Below are 26519 nucleotides of genomic sequence, written 5' to 3'. Positions count from 1 at the left end.
CATTCTGCTGTCCTGTGCGATATCTGTTTATGATATGATAACATCACTGTTCAGACGGCTATTTTGGGGTGTTTATGCGGTTTTGCTGTCCTGTCCGTACATTGGACACCGTCTCTCAGAATTTGTTAATAATTTCCCCAGCCCTTCTGCCTCCCTTTTCTCCTTCGGGTCAGGTATGACAGCTTTTGAGAATTTTGAATATCCTTGGGATACTCAAACTAGCGTGTTCGTAGTGCTATGTCTCCTGAATACGTTCCAGGTCTTGTTTAGGGTTAAGCGACTATTTAAGACTACCACCCGGAGATCTGCTCCGAGGCTGGATAGTCAGGGGTGGCATGGCATGTGGGAGAGCATGGGCAGGTACCTAGAGAACTACTCACCTCCAATGGTCTGGGACTTCACCCCTGAACAATTACAGGACCCTGATAAAGTGGTAGAATATTTGAAGGGAAGATGCTGTGGCTATTCTAGAGAGGCACAACTCACCGCGCTGTGCTGGGCCCTGGCCAGTATCTACCAGGCACTGCTCAGAATTATGCAGCACCCTCAAGGGGAAGAGATGGAAACCAGACCTGCGGCGGCCCCTGCGGCGGCCCCTGCTGCGGCCCCTGCGGCTGCGGCGGCCCCTGCGGCGGCCCCTGCGGCTGCGGCAGCCCCTGCGGCGGCCCCTGCGGCTGCTGCAATCCTTGCGACAGACACTGCGGCTACTGCAACCCCCGTGGTAGCCACTGCCACTGAACCAGGGAACCAACCCATGCCAGTATCAGTTGCCCCCATACAGAAGAAGAAGTACACAAAGAAATCAGTTCGCTTAGTAAGAGATGATGATGAACCAGGGCCATCACGAGAGCAGGAGGAAGAGGCAGAACCAGAGATAATTACTCGATCCCTATCCTTGAGTGAGCTGCGGGATATGCGAAAAGATTTTAGCCGACTTTCAGGCGAGCACATTGTCACCTGGCTGCTCCGGTGCTGGGATAATGGGGCCAGTAGCCTGGAATTAGAGGGTAGGGAGGCCAGGCAGCTGGGATCCCTGTCTAGGGAAGGCGGCATTGACAAGGCGATCGGGAAAAAGACCCAAGCCCTCAGCCTCTGGAAACGACTCCTGTTAGGCGTGAGGGAGAGGTACCCCTTCAGCGAGGATGTTGTATGTCAGCCAAGCAAGTGGACTACCATGGAAAGAGGTATCCAGTACCTGAGAGAATTAGCCGTGCGGGAGATGATTTATTATGACTTGGACAATGCAGACTTACCCACAGACCCTGATGAGGTGCGATGCACAAGGCCCATGTGGCGGAAGTTTGTACGGAGCGCACCATCGTCATATGCCAACTCCCTGGCAGTAATGGAATGGAAAGGTGAAGAGGGACCAACGGTGGATGAGGTAGCTGGCCGGCTCCGGCGATATGAAGAAAGTCTCTCTTCCCCCCTTGTCTCAGCTGTGGAGAAACTGTCGCGGAAGGTCCAGCAGCTTGAAGAGAATATGTCCTACTCCCCACCTGCACGGGCCAGCATCTCAGCTATTAGAAGCAGGCATTTCCCCACTCAAGAGAGAGAGTACAGAGGGTACACACCACGAGGCACCCTGTGGTTCTACCTGCGGGACCACGGAGAGGACATGAGGAAGTGGGACGGACAACCTACTTCGATCCTGCGGACACGGGTACAGGAGTTGCAAGGAAGGACAACCACAAAAGGGGATCCCTCCAGGAAAAGTGCCGCCCCAGTTTCCAGTGGGCCGTTCCCCAGACAAAGCAGAAGGCTTGATCTTGCTTCTGATCCTCTTGAAGGAACTTCCAAGTCATTTATGCAAGAAGTGAGTAATGGATACTATGACCAGTATTAGGGGGGCCCTGCCTCCGGCCAGGTGGAGGAAAGGGATAACCGGGTTTATTGGACGGTGTGGATTCGATGGCCTGGCACATCAGACCCACAGGAGTATAAGGCTCTAGTGGACACGGGTGCGCAGTGTACTTTAATACCATCAAGCTATAGAGGGGCAGAACCCATTTGTATTTCTGGGGTGACAGGGGGATCCCAAGAGTTGACTGTACTGGAGGCAGAAGTGAGCCTAACTGGGAATGAGTGGCAAAAGCATCCCATTGTGACTGGCCCAGAGGCTCCATGCATCCTTGGTATAGATTACCTCAGGAGAGGGTATTTTAAGGACCCAAAAGGGTACCGCTGGGCCTTTGGCATAGCTGCTTTGGAGACAGAGGAAGTTAAACAGTTGTCTGCCTTGCCTGGTCTCTCAGAGGATTCTTCTGTTGTGGGGTTGTTGAGGGTCAAAGAACAACAGGTGCCGATTGCTACCACAACGGTGCATCGGCGGCAGTATCGCACTAACCGAGACTCTCTGATTCCCATCCATGAGCTGATTCGTCAACTAGAGGTTCAAGGAGTGATCAGCAAGACTCGCTCACCCTTTAACAGTCCCATATGGCCGGTGCGAAAATCTAATGGAGAGTGGAGGCTAACTGTAGACTATCGTGGTCTGAATGAAGTCACGCCACCGCTGAGTGCTGCTGTGCCGGACATGCTAGAACTCCAGTACGAACTGGAGTCCAAGGCAGCCAAGTGGTATGCCACGATTGATATAGCGAATGCATTTTTCTCAATCCCTTTGGCAGCAGAGTGCAGGCCACAGTTTGCTTTCACTTGGAGGGGCATCCAATACACCTGGAATCGACTGCCCCAGGGGTGGAAACACAGCCCCACCATTTGCCATGGACTGATCCAGACTGCACTGGAACAGGGTGAAGCTCCAGAACATCTGCAGTACATTGATGACATCATTGTATGGGGAAACACAGCAGAAGAAGTTTTTGAGAAAGGGAGTAAAATAGTCCAAATCCTTCTGAACGCTGGTTTTGCTATAAAGCGAAGTAAGGTCAAGGGACCTGCGCAGGAGATCCAGTTTTTAGGAATAAAATGGCAAGATGGACGCCGTCAGATTCCAATGGATGTGATCAACAAAATAGCAGCTATGTCTCCACCAACTAGTAAAAAGGAAACACAGGCTTTCTTAGGTATTGTGGGTTTTTGGAGAATGCATATCCCAGATTACAGTCAAATTGTAAGCCCTCTGTATCAAGTAACCCGGAAGAAGAATGATTTTAAATGGGGTCCTGAGCAACGACAAGCTTTTGAACAAATCAAACAGGAAATAGTCCATGCAGTGGCCCTGGGGCCAGTCCGGGCAGGACAAGATGTTAAAAATGTGCTCTACACTGCAGCCGGGGAGAACGGCCCTACCTGGAGCCTCTGGCAGAAAGCACCAGGGGAGACTCGAGGTCGACCCCTAGGGTTTTGGAGTCGTGGATACAGAGGATCCGAAGCCCGCTACACTCCAACAGAAAAAGAGATATTAGCAGCATATGAAGGGGTTCGAGCTGCTTCGGAAGTGGTTGGTACAGAAGCACAGCTCCTCTTAGCACCTCGACTGCCGGTGCTGGGTTGGATGTTCAAAGAAAGGGTCCCCACCACACATCATGCAACCGATGCTACATGGAGTAAGTGGATTGCACTGATCACGCAGCGAACTCGAATGGGAAACCCCAGTCGCCCGGGAATTCTGGAAGTGATCATGGACTGGCCAGAAGGCAAGGATTTCGGAATGTCACCAGAGGAGGAGGTGACGCGTGCAGAAGAGGCCCCACCATATAATAAACTGCCAGAAAATGAGAAGAAATATGCCCTGTTCACTGATGGGTCCTGCCGTATTGTGGGAAAGCATCGAAAGTAGAAGGCTGCTGTGTGGAGTCCTACACGACGGGTTGCAGAAGCCAGTGAGGGACAGGGTGAATCGAGCCAGTTTGCAGAGGTGAAGGCTATTCAGCTGGCTTTGGACATTGCTGAGCGAGAAAAATGGCCAGTACTTTATCTCTACACTGACTCATGGATGGTGGCAAATGCTCTGTGGGGATGGTTACAGCAGTGGAAGCAGGGCAACTGGCAGCGCAGAGGCAAACCCATCTGGGCTGCTGACCTATGGCAAGATATTGCTGCCCGGATAGAGAATCTGGTTGTGAAAGTACGCCATGTAGATGCCCACGTACCAAAGAATCGGGCCACGGAGGAACATCAGAACAACCAGCAGGTGGATCGGGCCGCTAGGATTGAAGTGGCTCAGGTGGATCTGGACTGGCAACATAAGGGTGAACTATTCATAGCTCGGTGGGCCCATGACTCCTCAGGCCATCAAGGGAGAGATGCGACATATAGATGGGCTCGTGACTGAGGGGTGGACTTGACCATGGACACTATTGCACAGGTCATCCATGAATGTGAGACATGCGCTGCGATCAAACAAGCCAAGCGTTTGAAGCCTCTTTGGTATGGAGGGCGATGGCTGAAATACAAATATGGGGAGGCCTGGCAGATTGATTATATCACGCTGCCACAAACCCGTCAAGGCAAGCGCTATGTGCTCACAATGGTGGAAGCAACCACTGGATGGCTGGAAACATACCCTGTGCCCCATGCCACTGCCCGGAACACTATCCTGGGCCTTGAAAAGCAAGTCCTGTGGCGACATGGTACCCCAGAGAGAATTGAGTCGGACAATGGGACTCATTTCCGAAACAGCCTCATAGACACCTGGGCCAAAGAGCATGGTATCGAGTGGGTGTATCACATCCCCTATCACGCCCCAGCCTCTGGGAAGATAGAACGATACAATGGACTGTTAAAAACTACACTGAGAGCAATGGGTGGTGGGACTTTCAAACACTGGGATACGCATTTAGCAAAAGCTACCTGGCTAGTTAACACCAGGGGATCTAACAATCGGGCTGGCCCTGCCCAATCAAAACTTCCACGTACTGTAGAAGGGGATAAAGTCCCCGTAGTGCACATGAAGAATATGCTAGGGAAGACAGTCTGGGTTAGTCCTGCCTCAGGCAAAGGCAAACCCATCCGTGGGATTGCTTTTGCCCAAGGACCTGGGTGCACTTGGTGGGTGATGCGGAAGGATGGGGAAGTCCGATGTGTACCTCATGGAGATCTGATTTTGGGCGAGAATAGCCAATGAATCAGATTGTGTGCTGTTAATTGCTAAGTAACACTGTCACTGTATGTCCTCATTGCTATCAGTTGTACTACAAGTAAGGCACAGGGGTGATGGGATAAGAACTGATCTCAGCAGCCGGCGCCCAGCAGTTTCCTCAAGATCTACATCTTCAGCCTACAGACTGCGTGCATGAGCCACACCAGGTGCACCAGTCACAAGCTCCGAAAAATACAGCATGCAACAGACCAGCACCACCCAGCATCTCACCTGCCCTGAGAGACTGTTCTAACAGATGGAGCCCAAAGCCGTGGATTAAAAGAACTCAACGGACACTTTGGAGGGATGACCCATAAACTAAGGGTATTATATGTGTGTATATATATATATAAAACAGGGGAAAGTGGTGGCAATTCATTGGAACCTGCTGGGCATGGCATAGATGGTATGGAATAAGGGGTGGATAATGTCCTGGTTCCGGTGGGGATAGGGTTAACTTTTCCTGGTATTCCATGCCATGTGAGCCACGCCCACCCTGAGCTGCCGGGGGAGGGGGCAGGAAGTTGCTGCTTAAAAGCGGGCTGGGGCGCCCGGGTCCGGCCGGCGAGCGGCGAGCGGCTGGGGGAGCGGCGGTTCCGTAATCGCGTTTGTATATTCCCCTATCCGTGTTGTTGTTGTTGTTGTTTGCCTGTTCCCTTTGCTGTTCTATTAAACTGCCTTTGTCTCAACCCAAGAGTCTTGCCTTTTCTTACGATTCTTCCTGTGTTTGGAAGGCACGAGCGAGCGACACGTGGTTCTTTGTTGCCGTCTGAGGCTAAACCACGGCAATATGCAACGTGGAGAAAAATGCAATAAGGAAATAGCCTAGGTGACAAACTGTTAGCTATCCCTTCTTCCCTTTCCCTCAGGACAACAGAAGTAGATCTGCCAGGAAAAAAAGTCTACTTGCTGTTCCTATGTTTCTATCGGATCTAAAAGTTCTCCTCACCATCAAGTTACAAAAAGAACAAACAATGCTGTCTTTTGTGTAAATATTAAAGCAGGATATAGGAACTCTAAAAGTTTTGTCTCCTTATCTCTGAATTAACTGGCAACTCACTGCATGAGAACTGGACGTTTTTCCCAGTTGAGCAAGGATTATTTGTGTACAGAGCATATGGAGCACAGACTTCTATCACTGATCACAGGGAAGTCAACATTTATGGTCCTATTTGAATACAAACAAGTAGAACTTCAACTCAGGCACAAGGGGTCTAAACAGCAGCTGTTCTAGGAAACCACTTACTTTGTGCAGTCAGTTTCCCAAAATATTCTAAGACTTTGCAGAGGGTTTAAATAGAGAACCTGATAGCTATTCTTGCACACTGGTCTCAACCCAACAAAAAGATATGAATTCTTCAGTTCTGATTACAGGCCCACCAGCGTGGGCTCCTTTCTCCTTCTGTGGAGGATACAAGTTTAACTCTCTTGAGCATCAGCTTCATTGCATTCACTTCATCTGACTAAGTCCCACCACCCTAACATTCACATGCTTCATCGTTTTGCCTCTGTTAAGCAGCTTTCCCTAAACAGAAAAAAATACTCACAGAAAACAGAACCTTTCAGGTGAACCATGAGAGATGGCACAGGTAACTGGTTTTCAACATAGCTGAAACACTCATATAGCCCAGTGTACAGCAGAGACTAATATTTCAGTACATTTAAAATCTGGAATCACCTCAGCTGGTGATCCGGAAAAGTCAAGCAGTTCACAAAATCTGGTTAAATTGTGGTGGTTAATCTGTGATTTGTTTGCCATTATGTGCTCTCTAACTCTTTCACGTTTTTAACCAACACACTTCAGGCACAGGAGATTATGGGAGGGGGATGGAGTTATGGAGACAGACTGTCGCCTGGGTTGAATATGAGACCACAGAGAGGGACCATGTGCTATTGCTGACTGTAATGCCACATCGCACATTTTCCTGAAGTAAAAGAAAGGACCAACATAAAGACGTAAGACAAAATATAGCCACATTCATACACCTGCATTGTAGCTACAGCAGCAGATCTTGCTTCCAAAGTTTCTTCTGGTGCTGTAGCTACTAGCTAGACAAAGGATTGATGCAGCTCAGAGCAAAGAATAGATAAACACACATAACCAAGGAAGCGGTGGCGGTGTAGCTTGTGTGTTACAAATGTAGGAGCAGGAAAAGCTTGGGAAACGTGAAGCTTGAAGTTGAGGGAACAGATATAGATGAAAGGACAACAGGGATGCAGAAGGAGACCAAGGGAAGTATATAAGGTTAGGAGCTTGCTCTAGAGTGATAGAAAGATGATACTGTCATCCATATGAACGATTCACAATAAAGCTCCTAAGGAATTCCAGTTTCTCTGGTTAGAAAACTGGGGGCTAAAGCCACTTCAGTGCTTACTCCTGACGGAGAGAGCAAAACAATCTACAGTCCTTCCTCCAAAAGGGATTTACTGTGACATGCCTTTGAAGAGACGTGTGGTAACTGAAGGATGTAACACAAAAGTTTTTCAGAGTTACAGAGACACACACTCTTTACTTTGGGTAGCACAGAAAAGAAGTGATTTGCAGTACAGAATATCAGAATCCTGGTATTATCCTGATACAAGAAACTGCCTCAATTCTTATCAGCATTTTATAAGACACATAAGAAATTATAAGTCACTTCACATTTATTGCAAGACATCATCTTCTAGAGGTCTTCATTGGAAAACTACTCGTAGATGTTGCTGGATTCTGAACTGCTTTCATTACAAGGTTTAAATATTTTTACAATCACAAATTCATAGATGCATAAGATCAGTTGCTGAGTTAGCAAATATTCTTGTTTCCTAGATCCTTTGCTAATATTAAATGCAATTTATGTTTTTGCAAGTCATAATATTTTTGCAAGTAAAGGCTATATTCCAGTCTCCAACTTTACTGTCATTGGCATCTATATAGAAAGAGACACGATATTGACACAAAGGCCTCAAAAGCTCAAAGAAAATAATCTGTGAAAATTTGTCTCTTTTTAACAGACTTTGCAAGAAAATATTCTCCGAAAATCCCATCACAGACGTTCACAAAAGTACGTAGGGAACTGAAAGGTGAATCAAGTAGTTAAATAAATAAATAAATAAATAAATAAATCAGGAGTTTACAGAGTTTAACAATTATCCCAGGAAACAATCACTTCCAGTCCTAAAATTTATAAAATGTACTCCCCCCCTTTTTTTATAGTTTACAGATATACTTGGCAGTACAGCACTTTTTCTTCCTTAGAGCACTGAAGAGTTTTTATCCTCAACTTTCCTTGATTATCCTTACCTTCTGACCTTAACAGCTTCATAACATAACTGCAATCTTTGCACAGAGAAATCACATAAAAACTGGAAATGTAGCCTTCAAATCAAAGCAAAAAGACCTACTAAACAAACTTTAACCTTCTCCCCTTTTTCATGTAATGCTATGTTCATTAACTGTTTTCTTTAACTACTTTCAGAACATTTCTTCAGATGTTATTAAGGAACTTCAAATAGTCTGCCTTCACTCTCATATTTAAGCGAAGAAATAAATGTATCAGTAAGTTTTAAATCTTCTAATATATCAGCTTGAGAAGTAGTAGTAAGTAGTCAAGTAGTATTAGTAGTCAAGTTGGTTCAAGTGCAATTTTGCATTAAATGATGAACACATAATGATAGCATTTTCTCCTTTACGAGATTTGCTTTCTGTAGCTGTATAGAATTACTCTTGCTTTTGTGATGAAATACGTATTTTGAGAACTATTTTCACTGTGGAATCAATACCACTAAAAGTACCTCAGCACTGTGGCATTAACAGACATTATCCAAATTCTGTTAACACCTCTCAACTTTGCCTCTTTAGACTGAGGGTGAACACACCATGAAATAGTGTTTAAATTACACAAAATTGATGAGCCGTGGGACAACAGAAGCTGCAGAAAATAGTCCCAGCAGACTAGCTAGAGACATTAAATCATCGTGATGCCTAAGTTAAGATTGCTTGTTTGTTTGCAGGCAGGAAGAAAATACAAATCAAATTGTACATCTGCTGTAGAGAATCGAGGCAGGCTGTTCAAAAGAATCAGCTTTAATAATGTATTTCAAACAGCAGAAAACCCTTATTTAATATCAACACTAATCTTGTTTTGCACCTGTAATAGTTATTTTCCCAAAGCACAGTTATTGTGTCATTAAAATTTACCAATTTATTATCTAAATATATTTATGTATGCAGTCCTAAAATCCTCAGAATCCTATGTGCTATTAAATAAAATAGCGAATTAAACTTTGTATTTAGTAAACTATTTCTTTACTCACTTGTACTAAGATCCATTTGTCTGCCTTACTACTCAATTGTAATTTTTAAAAACTATCATTAACATTAAATATACCATGTAGATTATCCATTTTCTATGGGTTTTCGTTTGCTCATTAAAATTAAGAATTTAAGATTTAAAATTAACAAAAATTAAATCAAAGAACAATTTGATATTGGTGAACAGAAATTACTGTTTCTCACTCTCCTTTGAAATTTTAGGACTAGCAAACCTAGTTATTATTTTTATTCAGAAGTGATAAGAAGAGGAAGTTGTTTTCCTGATATTCCAATTCCTACTCTTTTCTCATATTTGAATGAAAAAGTGGTAAAACTGAATTAACAAAATTGAAACTGAAAGTTATTTTCTTTCTTACGCACCAACAAAAACTGCCAAAAAGCTAGTCAACGCTGCAATAAATTTAAGTTTTCATTTAAAAAAGAGCTAGTTTATTAAACGAGAGATTTGTCTGAAGAAATCAGAGACATAAGTTCAGTAACTGAATTGCAATAAAATTCTTAAAAGAGAAAAAGAATGAGTTCATGAATTTTTCTACTTATTATCTTCATATATTAGGACAAATTTGTGCATCAAAGGTTATTTTTAGTAACTGTAAGTAGATTCATAACAAGAATATCACAATTAAATTACCAGAATCCAAAGACCAATAGAACCGTACGGGGGTACTATGGCAGAAGGCTCTGAAGATTAAATCATTAGCACACATTATAGCGCATACTTACTATTCTTAAATGCTTATGGTCTCTCAAACACAAGCCCGTATTTACCATAATCAGATAATGGCCTCTTTTTCTTTAGAGAACGTACAGTCTACCATTTACCCTATGACTTCCCACTGTTCACTGAGCACATTTAAGTAATCAAATATTATATAGGTGCAGGGAACGGGAGCTCACAGAACACATCACATACTGAACAGGCAGAATGTCTATGCCGTTAACCAAACTTAAGAAGACTCTCACTTGTCCTCTGCAACAGAAGGTATGAAACAGGAAGTTGTGATTCATCATATATTATAAGTACAATTATATATATACAAATATTTTTATAAAACAGATTTAATGCTATGTACGACAAAGTATTTATAAATACATAATTTTAAGAACATATTTTAAATGACCTAAAAGGAGAAAGGCAAGGTGTTTCCTGCTCTGTCATGTGCACAGATTACTTCTAATCTTGACAATAGTGATTTGCCCAAGATTTAAAAATATTTTTTCATCCTTTCATAAAGAAAAATATAAGACTTGAAAAAAATCTGCCCAAAGACTTTGATTCAATGTTAAAGGGTGGTATAAATTTTAGGTAAAAAAAGTTCATTAACTGGAAAAATGCACAACAGAAAAATCAATTTTTTATTTTAATTCCGTAGTCTGACAAAGTCTCCTTTTTACCTATAACACTTTTTTTTTCTTTTCAACCTGCATACATTTTCCCTTTCAGGGAAGTAAACAGTAATGAACTACAAGTCCTACGCTGTCTGGTAAAAGCATCTTAAATTTAATAAATTACCTACACCTTTTACACTGTCTGTCAAACTGGATGGATATAGTATAGTTATAGCAAGAGAAGAAAGAAGATAGATTCATATCTGGATAGACAATCATTACCTTCATTTACAACCATAGCGTGTAGAGTTGATATATTACCTGTAGCAAATTCTCAACCCATTTCAAGCTATATCTAGAAGTTTCCCTGCAGTTTTAGGAGACCAGAAGTGAAAACTGCAGCATATTCAAGAAGGGAAGGTATTTTATATCTTAAGATGTAAAGTGGCAATGGACAGATTTACAATATTACTCCATTTTTGATCTATTAGTATGACTGTCAGCAAGTATTATCAGAAATTAAAACATATTGGTAATTCTGCAAACTGTCTGCCTCGAGCAGAACAGAAATTACTTTTCAGTTCATTTTTGTGTGAGTAGACACACATCACATACTGTGAGCAAGTAATGCCAAAGCAATCTCACTTTCCTTGGAGAAAAATGCTCTCGCTAGGCTGAGAAAGTACGTTGTGGTTATATTGCCACTAACCAGAAAAGAAACTACAGTAATACTTACACCAAGTACTCATCTTTAAAATGGTGCATGAAAAAAAAATATGACCAGCCTTCTCTGAACATCTTGAGCATGTTGCCAACGTCCTTTCTCAGTAGAATATGAATAGTTAAAACATTACAAGGAATAACTGTCCTTAATCAGGAGTTGAATCCACATGTACCCGTGATCTACAGCACCTCAGTGAAAGCTGGTTAAATATCCTGGAATAAACAAGTGGCTCGACTGAAGAATCAGGTGGCAAGAGGGAAACATACTTTTGTCAAACTCTCCTATGGGGTGCAGGTACAAGAAAGGGTCTGAGTCAGTGAAATATTCAGGTTTTACAAATGTTATGCTTAGTACAATAAACTATGTCATGGAATGAGGAGGACTGAAGGGAAGTCTGACCATCACACTACGGACATGGTATTAATGCTGTCCAGAATGTAGAAAAAAAGATAAGCAAGTATACAATCTATCACACAATTTATGTGGAAATATAACTCCTCTAGAACTCCTTTAGGGAGCAACATAAGATGGATGTATGACATTTTTCCAGGTGGAATACAATGCAAGATTGATTCATCACGAAAACTCTTTATCTTTTCAACTTTTACATAACTGCTGTAGGAAGAGGTCTTAGGAGACAAGTAGAGTTGCCAACCAAATGTCACAAACTCAAATGGAGTGTCCTGGTTTGAGTGACACAGGACTAATTTATCTTCTACTGCCTGGGAAAACTACACTTTTAGAAGACTCTAGTGTCTGAAATTGTGAAAATATTTACTTTATAGTCAGCTGTGGCAAGCGGGTTTCAAGGTCTCAGTGTTTCAAGCTCACCAGGTTGGGGGATGAGGAGGAGCAAGACCCAGGCACTCGACCCAAGTTGGCCAACAGGATTATTTCATGCCATGAATATAAATTAGGAAGTCTGATGAGAAGTGCTCTCTCCCCTTACTGGCTGCTATCCTGAAAACTTCTCACCAGTGCCAGACCCCTGAGCCCTTCCCTTCCTCCCGAAGCCGTTGCGCTCACAGTGTCTGACATTTACTGGCCGCTGCTGGGAGTGCACAGCTTTCTGCTGATAGAATTGGCTGAGTATAATCCTTGTATATTTTATATTGGTATCAGGATCAATATCAGTTCTTTAGTATTATTAACATGAATTATCTAGTCTTATTCTATTAAATCTGTTTATAGTTCAGCCCTCAGGTTTCCTTGTTTTTTCCCCAATTCCCTTTCCAGGGTGGGAAGGGGTCATTGGGTGATAGGAAAATTGTCTAAACAACAATAAATTGTTGTGGATTTCTCAAACCATAACATGGAGGCTCCATCAACTTGCCTTAGAATCAACTCAAGATCCCAAAGGCATACAGTCAGTCACAAATAACAGGAATTAACTTACAAATTCGCTACGTTTACTAACAAATCAAAAATGCACCTAGAAGAACTGTCTACAAGATTTGGGGTTTGTTTGTTTGGTTTTTTTTATTTTTAAGAAAAAATTGTCATTTCTTCTTGTCTGTTATGGCAGATGTATTATTATATGACTTCAGTTGCAGATTTCCACCCTAGCCCTTAAATGTGAAGCTTTTTAATGACAGGAAGGACCAGGTAAAAATATTTGCTTCAAACAGCAGAGAGATCCTGTTTTTGTTTTTGTCAAGTGCAGGAATGAATTAGAAAGATTTCTGCCTTCAAAACTGAAGTCAGTGGCAGGAGCATCCAAAAGAAAAGAAAGATCTTTTTTTTTTTCTTCTCCTTTTTGTTTCCCTATATTTAACTATCATCATTATATGCAGGTTTCTACCATTCATCCTTGGCTTTTCTTTTCATAACTCTATGTGAAGTTACTCTAAATCATCTTCTGCTTGCAGGCAGTGATCCTGTTATCCACTTAATTTGGAAGCCATGCTGATGACACTCTTGAAGACCAATGTCCATCAATAATCAATCTAAAAATATCCTACATGGATATTTTAATTCTACATAGAATTTATCACAGTTTTAATAAAAAAAAAAAAAAAAAAAAAAAAAAATCTATCGACTCTGAGGATTTTCCATAAATTTCCTTTGAAATTAGTCCCCTTTATTGATTATTGCAAATTCCTTCATTCTGCTCATTGAAGATGTAAACATCTGGATAGAAATTTCCTTCTTTTCTGCAGACTTCTTTTTTAAACATGTTTCAGACTAAAATCACATTTTTCTTCCAGATAATAGATGAAAGAGCTGGTATTCAGAGGAAAAGCTAGGACTACAACAAATATACAACTGATCTTGCCTAACACTGAGTGTGTTTCATTGCTGTACTCAGAAAGCAGCAGGAAATTAGGCTTTTCAGCTACCACCAGTGTGCAATTTCTATCACAAAAACATGTTGAGGCCTAATTGTGTCAATCAACCAAGTGTGTGGTTTGGAGGAAAAGGCTGGATTTTTTTTCTCCTGTTACTAGTCTATGATTTGATTAATTTGCAAGTCCAAGACCTTTTGTCAACCTAAGAAACAAGAGAAACATGCTATTTTCAAACTATTCATTTTGATATTTACCTTCATTTTCTATTCTACAAAATTTACCCACAGTATGCTAGTGAAAATTGATGCTACAAGGAAAGACCAAAGCCCATCCATGATGCCAAAAAATACTAGTGAAAGAACACATATAATTTAAATTTAAAACACGTGACAAATTAATCTCTCTTTCTGTCCTGTGATGCACAACCATACAAATTTCTGTACTCTGATGTGTTGTTTTCATGAAAACTGGGGTAGCATAAAAAGAAGAGGCAATCATTTTAGCATTGTCTCCTTCCCTGCAATCATTTGCTATCTCTTACACAATTTCTACCAAAATAAGCAAGAGTAAAAAATTAATAAATAAATAGATGGGGTTTTTTTTTGAAACCTCTAGAAGCAAAATAGAAGCATAAAAGTGACAGAAAGGCTGTAGTGCCAACTCATTTCTTTTTAAACAGAGTATACACATAAGAAAATATTTTGAACACACTACACAGAAAAAGCTCAGAGACTATTAAGTATCAGAACACACCCGCCTAAACCAAGGATTTTCTGTTTAAACTTTGTGATAGCTAACAAAGGAAGACGTGAATATACTAAATGGTGGCCTTTATATAATTAAGTTTAAAAGTCAGATGGCTGCAATGCAATTCATGAGAAAGCAGGCACCGTTCGCTGACAGATCTGCTTGTTACCTGTAAAAGTAAGGATTGTTCAAGTATCCCTCCTGCATTTTCTACATACGGATTTAGCTGCCTAATTTTAAGTAGAGAGAGGGAATTGGAGACAGTAACTGCTCTTGGGGCTTTAGAAAATTTGGAATTTTTTCCTCTCCGTGAAACAGTGCTCTGAAGAATACGGGCTTTACCAAGAAAGCTAAGGGTGTATTTCCAAAGGTAACTGGTAAAGGGGCTGACAGTTTATTTGTTAACATCACATTCATTTAGTACTGCTGATAGGCTGAATCTTTCCATTTTTAATGCTGCGGGATAGCCACCCTTATGCTTTTGTGAAAATAATAGCAAGATACCTTAAATTTCCCATATGGGATTTGATTTTACTTGTCTTCATTTTTTTGGCTTTAATTTAAGAAAAAAATTAAAATGCGTATTCAATTCATCTTGCTCTATGTGTGTATGAATAAAGCCAAAAAACTCGAAGATATCACAGAACATTTTCAGTTTAAATTCCCAAATACAACCAATAAAGGCAAAATTATTCCACACGTACACAGAACAGGACACAAGTATATTCTAAAGCCTCAGGAAAGCGATACCAGAGGAGGAACAAACTGAAATTAGTTCAGCAAAAGCCCACATAGTACAACAGTCAGAAAACTAAGCTTCCCACTGCACGGTACATACATAATAAAGGGAGCTGTCAGATACATGGTATGCTTCACATAATGATCATTTTCCTCTGGAAGTAGGTTAACCTGAAACTGCTTATCACCCTAGGATCAATACAAAAAGGCAAATCCTATTCAAGAATCCTCCAGCTGCCTTCCAAATCAAAGCAGCTTCCAGGTTTTCTTCTTTGCAGCCCTAGGAAAGGATGGTTTGCACACACTAATCCATGAAGTACTACTTTATTCTCTTACATTCCTGCTTAAGAACAACCTCTGCTCTCAGGCAAGCATGCAATTGGTAGACTTAGGGACAGAAAAGTTGAAGCATATATAATTATATGTTTTCTATGCAGCTGAACTGAAGGAAAACATAACTCAATGTTGATACTATAAGCATTATTTATTAGCCTAACACTTATGATTTTCTTTTTTAACAGTAAGAACTATCAGGTCAAGATCTGTTTCTTAGTAGATTTTGCACAGTAGAAATTTCTTTGCATACTTCCAGTTCTGAAATGGAAAATAAGAGATGACATATCTCAGGTTTTTTGAGCACATTTAGTCCTCACTAGACATAATTCCCATTATCATTAAAAGAAATTATCAATTCTACAGTTGTCATGCATGTAAACTCCCTTTACTCATCGGTAAATGCAACCTGGGAATAATCTAGGACAGAGGAATAACCAGCTTAAATCACGGCAAATTTAACTATGACAGAATTTAAGTAAAAGAAGTATAACAAATAGTAATTTAGAAAGTGATTATTTTATAGTGAAAAAAATATTACTTTTAACTTCAAATTTAAAGTATTTTAATTAAGTAGGATTTAAAACTATATTCCTCGCTGTACATTTACATTATAATGGATAGAATGGAAGAAAAATGGAATTATAGAATGTCATACAATACGATTTAAAGAGCTGCATTTTAAATGGTGTAGGATGATTGGTTTATGCTAACAGGTAAAATACTGACATCTTAAGCTTCGAATACTACTTGTATTGTCAAAGAAGTCATTATTTAACATCATTTTTGTGAGATAATTATGTTTCTTTAGCTGTGGTAATATGCAAATAACTAACTGGATGACAGCAAATGACTATGCAATGTTAAAAAAATGAAAAGCCTAAAGCTAACATTTCCCACTTTAAAAAGAAATACAGTGGGAAGGGCCACGAATCCTGAAAACAAAGTCACACTATCCTTTAAACAGAAATCTCACAGCTTGTGTTGCAAAAATATTACAGCAGAGATGGGCAAATATATCCAATGGTTAGAATCAACAAAAATCTGTGATTACAGGAAAGTGTATATGTTGAAAATAGTCCTACAAGCTGCCTGGTGAGACATGAAACACTTCAATCATTATAACCTATTATGAAGAATCCTTTTAAAGTGTTCTCTGATGTAAGATGTGTTATTCCATGCATAAGCAACTTAAATACGGCAATCTTGCATCCGAATTACACATCAGTTTCACAGCATGTGTACACAGAAGAATGAAGGTAACTTTTTTCCCCCCCCCCAGTGTCTCACTCCAAAATGGAAGTGGATTTTAGTGTTCTACTTTCTTCATACAAATAAGTTTACTTCTGAAATATCCAACATAAAGTTACACAGCAATATTAAAGGTAAATGAGTTCCACCAGCTATAAATAATACATTTAATAAACATAAGAAAGAACTTGACATAAGTCAATGAGCGTATCCATTGTAAACTAAATGTGACAGTAAATTAATTTTTTTGTATGACTATATTTTTATCCTTAAAAGTGTTACTTTTTAAACACTTTAAGTGTTTAAAATCAAGATATATGGAAAGAAATCCTGATCTCATAAAACAAATCTTTGTCAATAAAAACACAAGATGATAAACTGCTGTCAACTGGATCAAGGCTGCTTTTTGGCTTTGTGAGTGGTCAGCTCCAGATGCTTTGTTTAAAAAGGTACAAAAAAACCACAAAGTGAGCTTGGAACACCCTAGTTAAAATTATCTCCTAACTCCAAACAATTAGGTACTGACATTAAACCTGAAGCATGCAACTTTAGAGGCTTTCACAAATGTTTTGCTAGTCCTTGCTGTTGTAAGTCTGATACTCCCATTAGCCAAACCAACACTTGGAACTCCTCTGAAATTTGCCAATTTTTCCACTTTCATGTTCTCATGTGGAAAGGAGCTGCTTCATCTCATTATGCATCCTCTCACTGGATCTTAATTTGCCACTTTTCAACTTCATGAAGTGGCTCTATTCTTTAACTACAATATAGGAAAAACATTCCAATATATATTTCCCTGTATCCCTCAGCATTTGAGGATAATTCAAAGATATATTTTTACTAAAGAATCTGACACTCTTCAGTACCCTCAGAGTTCTTTTACTTAATCCTTCTTTTTGTTTTTCCTCAAAATCATCTTTAACTCCTACAGTACCTTTTTTGAGATAGGTAGACTAAGACTGGACATAGTATTCTAGTAAAAGTTGATGGTGGGGATGTCCCTCCTCTACTTTAAAACGCAAGCTGACGGAATATTGCAAGGGGGTGAATTTGAACAAAACTAGACACTGAGCCACAAACTCCACAATATCTAACAGAAACCCCATGAAACAGCTATTGAAAAGATGGGAAAATCAGAAAATACTTTTAAGTTATAATTGGAAATGGAAAGTCATACACAGTAACTGCAGAAGTATTTCATTCAAAATACTCAGTTTGATGCTTTCGTACCTTTAATGTTACCTGATTGCCCAAGCAGGAAACAAGACATCAGCATTTCCAAAAATAAGAACACAATTCTTTTTTATTAAAAAAAAATTATTTTTAATACACTAAAACTTCAAAAGTAGGGTGTAAATCTAAGACCACTCTGATTTTTAATATGTCTGATTAAACTAATAGGCATACAAATTTATTTTTTAAAGAACAATGAGCTCTCACTTCTCCATCTAGTCCTATTAACTGAATTGAATGCAAGACAGGTGAACGAATGACAGAGAAAAGGAATGCACACAGAAAGATTTATTGGCTGTAGAATTTTTTAACATTGACAACACTGACAATATTTATAAGATGCCTTCTATGGAAGAGGAGTAAGAAAAAGATGAGGATGCACACTTCAGTAGTCCATGCCATATTCTTATTTACTACACAAAGGTATTCACTCTGAGCTTGATACCATAGTTTTGGTCATTTTAAGTCAATATAACTAGTGCTACCATCAATAAAAACAGACTGAACCTCGCTGTATCTCCTCTTTTGGGTTGGCACAAGCATTTGCACATTGAGCTGGATGACAGAACAGATGCAAGTTAAAATGAGCCCGATCTAAAAAGAAAAGCTCCTTCTAATCAAAATCAGTTGTCTATTGATTATTCATTTTAAGATCACAGCTCATAGCAATGATTCATCAATGTGGACTTTTTTTGAGACACCTATTCCTGCCACACAAAAAAACCAATCTCATCAAAACAAAGAAATGCAAACCCCAAATATCCCAAAGCTCAGTGTTTAGAATACTCAGACACAACACGAGAAGCCCAATTACATGTTCTTGCTCTAAAGCTGTAAGCACATAGGTTAAAATACCTTTTCACTCCATTACATAATAGTGTGTGACTTTCAGACATGCATATAGGATGCAGAAAGACCGGCAGATCAGAGGATCACACCAAGTCTCCCAAAACTCAAGCAAGCACCGCATCTAGACACCTACTGACTATCCATATAGAACATATGTGTTCGCTTCCCTCTGTCTTTATCAAAAAGGTCCCAGAAGTAGTGTGGGGAACTTAAATATCAAAACATTTGACGGCAAGATGTTTTCCCTCTTAACTCTGATACAGTATCTGGATGCCCATTGATTTCCTAAAGTCTTTACATGAATGTGAATTTAGGATCTGTCTTTTCCCTTAACGTATGTTACCCTTAATTCTTCCTTAACAAGCTTCTCTCTGAAGCTTACAATAGTCCATTGTATTGAAGCTTACAATAGTCTATTATATTTATGATAGAAGTAGCTGAAGGAGGACATCAACTCAGCGTTTCATAACACCGATTTAAGGAGGAACATAAATTATGCTTAGAATCCTGAACGAAATATTGAAAACACAGACAAAAGTCTGAGATAACTTTTTACTTTCCTGAGATGTAGATATTTATCCACTGAAGAAAAGGATCCTAGGGGCATAGCTCTTCATTACCCCAAAAATAACAGACTTGTAGAAAAAAAAACCCACCACATTTTTACTATCACAAAAACTAACTAAATTGAAGATTATTGCAAAGAGATGCACTGGCAGCACCACTAATGTCATTTTAATGGAAAAATGTACTATTTCATCTCTCAAAGAAAACAGAGTAAGTTTAATGGACTATGAAAAAAGTGCCAATTAAATGTCTTTTAAAAGGGTACAGTTTTTGCTTTGGTCAGGCAACTAATCTGAGAAAACTGCAAAGAAGTTATTTAAACCTGCAATCAGTAATGTAAGTTTTCGGTTCCCTAGCTGAGAATGTCCTTGTTTTCTACTACCAACTTGGTTTGGACTGCAAACACAAAAAGCCCAATGAATTGGATTGATAAAATTAATTTTTTGAAGTGGGAAAAACCAAATCTTCCTACAATTATGATAGAAGTTCTGAATATTTTCTCCAACAATCCAGATATGCCGTGCTTGATAGATTCATTATTGTTAATTTAATTATATTTACATTTTGTGTTTATTAACTTGTAAGAACTTTCCTCAAACACATCATGAGCTTCTGCCAGCAGAGGCTAATTTACTCGAGAAATGTTGATGTTTCATTTGTTTTCCTCCCGTGTACTCCCTGCAAGTATGTAAGTTATATGCAGGGGACCAGAGTGTTAAAAATAAATTGAAGAGATTTGTTACAGAGGTTGAAAGTTTGACAAAATTCACTCAAAAAACTTAAATGGAATCTCCTCTCGCTGTTACCAAAGTTTTAAGTGATAAACCTGATTATGACAGAAAGATAAGCTTAAGGTTTTCAAATAATCATTTTACAAAACAGTAGACATCTGTGTGTGTGCACACATGTAAGTATTCACGCACACGCTCTGCTACAGCTTCTGTCTCCTGCATACAGATTTATTTTTTTTTAATTGGGCGGGGGTGGGGGAGGTGTTTGTTGTTGTTGTTTTTCACATAAAAGGTATCAGGGCAAAATAAGGAAAGTGCCCTTGGAGGAAATAAAGATACACTGAAACTATGATAATTTGTGAGCAGACTCGACAAATTATTTTATAATAAAAACATTAAAAAGAAATAGGTTGGAAATAAATGGCCAAATGAAGCCATTTTTATTTGAATTTCCTTACAATATAGGCAGACATGGATAAACCTAAAAACAGGAGCTAGAGAAATAAGCTAAGCACATGACTTAAAAGTGGCATTCTCTAAGAATTTGAATGACAACAAACTATAGACCTAGTGCAAAGCAGATAAAATCAGACTAGCTAGAGTCTACATATAAATTTACAGGTCATATAACTGCACCTGTAACAATGCAGCTCTTTTGCAACTGTAGAAAACAATAACCAAATTGTACTTCAAAAAAACCCAGAAATAAAAAAGTCTCAAATTATATGGAGTTTCAATTTGGATAAAAACAGAAAATAAGATATTCTACTGCTTTGACAAAGGAATCACATTCTAAGCTCAGTATTACAGAGATATTCTAATATGCTGTCCTTCTCCATGGGATATTCAGTTTCTTAATTTGGACATGGAATTCCATAAGCCAAAGGCTTTGCAAAGAAAGTTGCAGTGTGAAGGCTGTAGCAGGTTCTCTGAGCCCTTTAAATACTCAGTAGAGCAGTGGATCCAGGTCTGTAAAAAACCAGGCACAGCAGCTTAGGTCATAATGTGAGACTGATATTCCCAATTACAAATTTAAAAGACGAAAGGAAAAGGACTAGATTTTTGCCTCCAAAAGGACAGGCATAGAGCGACTCAATAGGTGGAGGAGGCTGGTATCCTACCAGACAGAGAAGGACACTGATCCCCAGCATGGAGGCATTCTGTGAGGCTGTTCTATCATCTCTTACTAAAATAAAAGACTGAGTCTGAAATTCCACGTAAGAGTGGCTGTGTCAGAAAATGGCAGAAGGCCTGATGTATTCACAGAGAGAAAGAACAGTAGCTTCTTTTAATAAATACGACACATTAGACATACATGGAAGCAAGCCTCCCTAATGTGGGAACAATTTTTCGTTCTGCAAGATGAAGAATAAGCAGACTTTTCTTTCCAAAAATCCTGGAAAGAAAGAATCTTCTTTTTGTAGAATCTAGTTTCTTAAGAACCAGTTTCAAAACCTAAATACAAAGATAAAACTTTAACATTTAGGTGTTTTACTAAGATAACTAGGAATAAATAAGAGGAAATGTTGTTTCAGATTTGTAAAGGGCAATTCCATTGAAAAAAATACATTACTAAGTCAGAAAAAAACGTGACCTATCAACAACTTTTACTGCAACTGACCGATAGAAGAAATTACACATAAAATGTGTAAAATGTCTTCATCTTCAATATAAAAATGTGATTTGAAGAAAAATATACAAGATATCAATTTCCCCATAGTAGTCTAAGATCAGTCTCATTTTTTCTAATCAATGCAGTATTCCTAAAAAAAAAAAAAGTAGATCAACTGCAAGAGAATACACAGGTATAAATATTCATTTATTATGATTTTTTTCTAACTTGACCTACATATTAGAATACATCAGCAGAATAAAGTAGTGCACAGTTCCACAGTTATAGCTTTGTCTAGTCTGTGAAACAGTTTACTTGCATTTTATTTTTGCATTTTAGTGACCTCTGGTGGTTACATTCAAAACAAACTGCTGTTCACCGATTACCTCGATAGGAACTTTAAAAAAAAAGGGGGGGGGGGGAAACGATTAATTCTCAAAAAAAGAACAAATCAAAGACTTCTGGCATGCATTATGTGAAAGTTTATCCTGTAAAATGAGGATGAGGCTTCTTTTCTTTCCTAAAGTTTTTCTGCTTCTTCAGGCCTTAATGTTACTGCTATTTAACAAGTAATTTAAACAGCAGCAACGGAAAGGTTAATGATGCAGATTCAACCTCAAAGATAGAGGAACTATCCTTAAATAAGTGTATAACTGGGTAAAAGACAGTAGGGGGTAGAAATGAAGAGCCAGATTTTAACATCTAAGAGCCAGCAGTGGTGTCCTGCACAAGTCTCTGTTAGGTTCTGTGCTACTTTAAAAGTACAAAAGAAATCACAAATAACTGGATGAGTGCATAATAAGGTAAGAAAGAACTGTAAAGGGGCTGTGGCTGAGTGATAAAAATTGGAAAAAAAACTTGGTATACATAGCATGGTACACAGTGAGCAAAAATAATTTTAGAATCACACCTCCATGGGTTCTGAACTGACTTTTCACACTTGGGAACAAAATTTTGGGGCTATAGGAGATAGCTCTACAGAGAGATCACCTCTGGCTAACAAGGGTCAAAAAAGCAAACAATATTAGAAATTACTAGGAAAGGAAGAGGAAACAAAATACAGAACCAGCTACCAATGCATAGATCAGTCATGTATCTTAAGTCTGTAAGACCTGGAACACACAGAGTCATTTTAGATTATGCTGTTCTGACTAGCTACAGCTTGGTTTTGACATTTCCTAACTCTCAGCAGCCACCAAGAAACTTCATCTGAAGCATCAGCTGGCTCATATAAGAGGATAAATTACAGCATTATATTTTAATACAATATCTGATGCTGGTTTAAAGTTTTGGGGTTTGTTGCTTGGTTTGTTTTTTTAAAAGCATCACACAACATGTAATAGCTGACAGTCTACAACAATGTTCAAACTCACAGGTTCATCTTCTTCCTTTGGGGGGGGGGAGCAGAGGGGAACTCTGTAGATCTGAAATTCCTAAATGAATCCTTGCTACTTTTCCTATAAATGAACTATCAAGTTTTGTGTACTGCCTACAGTTATCTTATTTTAGTTTACATATACAAAAATAAATTTGAAGGCATGAAAATATTGGGATTCAATTTTTTTCTCATTCTAATTTTGTGTAAGCACTCTAAAATACTTTTAAGATTCAGTGAAAAAACTTGAAATGAATGTCATTTCAAAAGGCATCCACTGTGCTTGCTGTAAAGTATTGTAATTCAGATTCGTTAATTTAAAAAATAAGTCCCTATTTTCCCAATGAATTTATATAAAAATTAATTTTAATTCACATAAAAATGGGGCCAGAAAATTGTAATCAAAATTAATTTTCCTTTCTAGTCCTTCCGTTTAAATGTCACTGGTCTCAGACTTAATTTGTTTTTTGAAGTACATGCGTATTTCTAAAAATGCTAAATTCCATTTGTGAATAATTTTTATGTTCATACAAACAAACAAAAAACTGGAAACGTTTTGAACAAAATAAAAGTACAGCTCACTGTAAAATTACTTCAATCTATTGCTTTTTACATACACAAACCAGACTAGGATATATATTTTCTATGATGGAAACCGGGAAGCTAGGGAAACTATCACTGAATATATTAGTCCTAAACAAACACCTAAAGCCAAAAGTTATATGGACATCTCAAAACTACTTTTGAGACCACATACAAGACTGCACTTAAATTGCAACCTGGAATTCAACTGGCATGCAACTGTCAATATTGGAAGACTAACTAAACTTCAGTGACAGTAACCATAAGGACTCTTTCCCCACTTTGTAACTTTATGAAAGAAATAAAAAACCCTAGGTAATAACAATAATGTTTTGAGTTCAGCTTTCACTACAGAACTGAAATGTTAAGCAATATAGCAAGATAATCATAACCATTCTTAATATTCCTTAAGAAGAAACCAGAGGGACCTAGAACAACAAAAAAAATCTTTAGCTGCATTGCCAAAAAAGTCAGCTATTAACCAATAACTACATGTTCCTAAACACCAGATCTGCACAGTATGGAGGCATATTTACTATGTGCGTTTAGCAGTTGCTTCTCACACTCAAACACCCATCACATTCAAATCCTGACTTCACCTCATGAACTAGAAATAATGTCACATTCACACTTTAAACAGATATTAAATAGCAGATTCTGTCGAGGTTACTGTCCTGGTGGAGTGACACAGGACTAATTTCTCTTCTAATGCCTGGGAAAACTGCACTTTTAGAAGACTCCAGTGTCTGAATTTGTGAAAATATTTACTTTATAGCCAGCCATGGTATGTGGATTTCAAGATCTTGTGGTTTTTGAGTTAGCCAGGTGCGGGGATGACAAGTGAGGCCCGGGCGCTTGACCCAAGCTGGCCAACAGGATTATTTCATACCATGAACATCTCATTCAACATAAATTAGAAAGTTTGCTGAGAAGCTCTCTTCTCTTCCTTGATGGCTGCGATCCTGAGAACTTCTTGCCCTAGCACTGGACCCCTGAGCCTTTCCCTTCCTCCCGAAGCCGCAGCACTCGTAGTGTCCAACATTTGCTGTCCACGGCTGGGAGTGCACAGCTCCTGCTGACAGAATGGGCTGAGTATAAGCCTGGTATATTTTATACTGCTATTGGGATCATTATTGGTTCTTTAGTGTTATTAGTGTCAATTATCTAGTCTTATTCTATTAAATCTGTTTATATTTCAACCCTCAGCTTTCCTTGTTTTTTTCCGGATTCCCTTTCCCAGGTGCGGAGGGGTCATCGGGTGATAGAATAATTGTCTAAGAAAATAAATTGTTGTAGGTTTCTCAACCATAACAGTTACACAGTTTGTGTGCATGTGTCACATGCAAAAGAAAAGACAGTAAGATCACTTCGTCTAATCAGTCTTCTGTTTAAGTCAACTGCTAAACATGCAAAATGAAAAAAGAATTAAAAAAAAAAACCCAACTTTTCTTCTCCAAAGAAAATGACTTGCCCTTCATTACATACATTCCTTAGGAACTGTGAGGAATCTCAAATGTTTTTGAAAAAAGGATTTCTAAGAATCAATTGTACTATTTTTATACTAATTATAATAATTACATATCAGGTTAACCAAATACGTCAACACTTCCTTCTTGTTACACACACACTCAAAATAAGTTTGACAGTGGCTACTTAATTTTCTGAAAAGGAGAGAAAAAAAGCTCGTTTTATCATTGGTGGGTAGTTCTGCCACAGGTTAGTGAAGATCAGAACGACAACTACGTAGAATAGACTCAGAAGTTTATGAATTTAATTAATTGAATTAGTTACACTCACATTTACACATATGAGAAAAAATAAAGCATCGTTCACAAAGAAAAAAAGCTGTGAAGTTTCTGACATAAATAGTAAAAGCATTAACAAAACTCCCCCTGCCAAAAAAACCAAAAAAAAATTAAAAAAAAAAAAAGGAACATTACCTCAGAAACAGGTACATTTTCTCCAAGTTCAGATGTGTGTAATGCCAGTAAACCAATCACTCGAGCAACTTTGGCACGTCTGCATATCAAATAAATTTTTTGTAGATGCACAAAAAACTATTTCAAAAACAATTACATCTTGTTTATATTTTACACAGATTGCTAAGGGCAGGAAATATTTGAAGTGCTATTTACAGCTCAGATTTTCCTCTTATTTCTATTTTCTTTGTATCATCAAATTATTTCATTATTTTAGCTCCATTTAGTCATAAATTCATGCATAAATATGTTTCTTTCCTTTAGCACTGAAGAATGAAGACTCTTTAGTTTGTTATAGTCTTACTAATCAGTCATGCTCATGCTCACTTTTCTTATAACACAGAAAACCCCTATAGATCATTTTAAACTTCTTCATATAGCTGAGAAAACAGAAGTTAAAACTGTATCAGCAAATCAGTTTTAAATGTTTCATTAAAGAAAACACTGGAATAATAAAAACAACATTTATGAAACAAACAGCAGAGGGCACTATGACATTGAACTATTTCTGATGCATTTAAAAAAAAAAAAATGCCTTTTTTTTTTTTTAAAGCTACCATTCTAGATCTTTTACTACTATTATGGTATGGGTTGGTTTATTCAATGATTTTAAGCAACATTATTTGATACACTAAGTTATATAACTTCTAGATAAAATTTCAGATATTTTCTATAATCTTCAGTCCCGTGAAATAGCAATATATTATTAATTCAAATGCTGAAAGGATTCAAAGTTATATACACCACCACGCTGCCAGTCAGGTACCACAGCAGTCTGACAGGCTAAAACACTCCTCAAATACTCTGTGAAAGAATATC

The 26519-nt window shown here is 38.6% G+C and overlaps 1 protein-coding gene across 11 annotated transcripts in view; it reads right to left on the bottom strand.

Annotated features, from left to right (window-relative positions):
- ULK4 (unc-51 like kinase 4) overlaps positions 1-26519 on the bottom strand; it is a 255213-nt gene that overhangs the window by 202178 nt on the left and 26516 nt on the right. For all 11 annotated transcript variants that reach the window (XR_008464756.1, XM_054190816.1, XM_054190817.1 and 8 more), the window contains one exon: positions 25662-25740. Coding sequence is in view for 10 of the 11 variants with exons in the window: in XM_054190816.1 (XP_054046791.1) it covers positions 25662-25740 (79 nt within the window). In the remaining variant the exon portion in view is untranslated. The remainder of the gene's footprint in view (positions 1-25661; positions 25741-26519) is intronic.

This window comes from Rissa tridactyla, chromosome 2 (genome assembly GCF_028500815.1).
Source record: "Rissa tridactyla isolate bRisTri1 chromosome 2, bRisTri1.patW.cur.20221130, whole genome shotgun sequence".
Lineage (NCBI taxonomy): Eukaryota > Metazoa > Chordata > Aves > Charadriiformes > Laridae > Rissa > Rissa tridactyla.
Note: the sequence above shows the minus strand (reverse complement) of the source record. Positions and strands in the feature narration are given on the sequence as shown.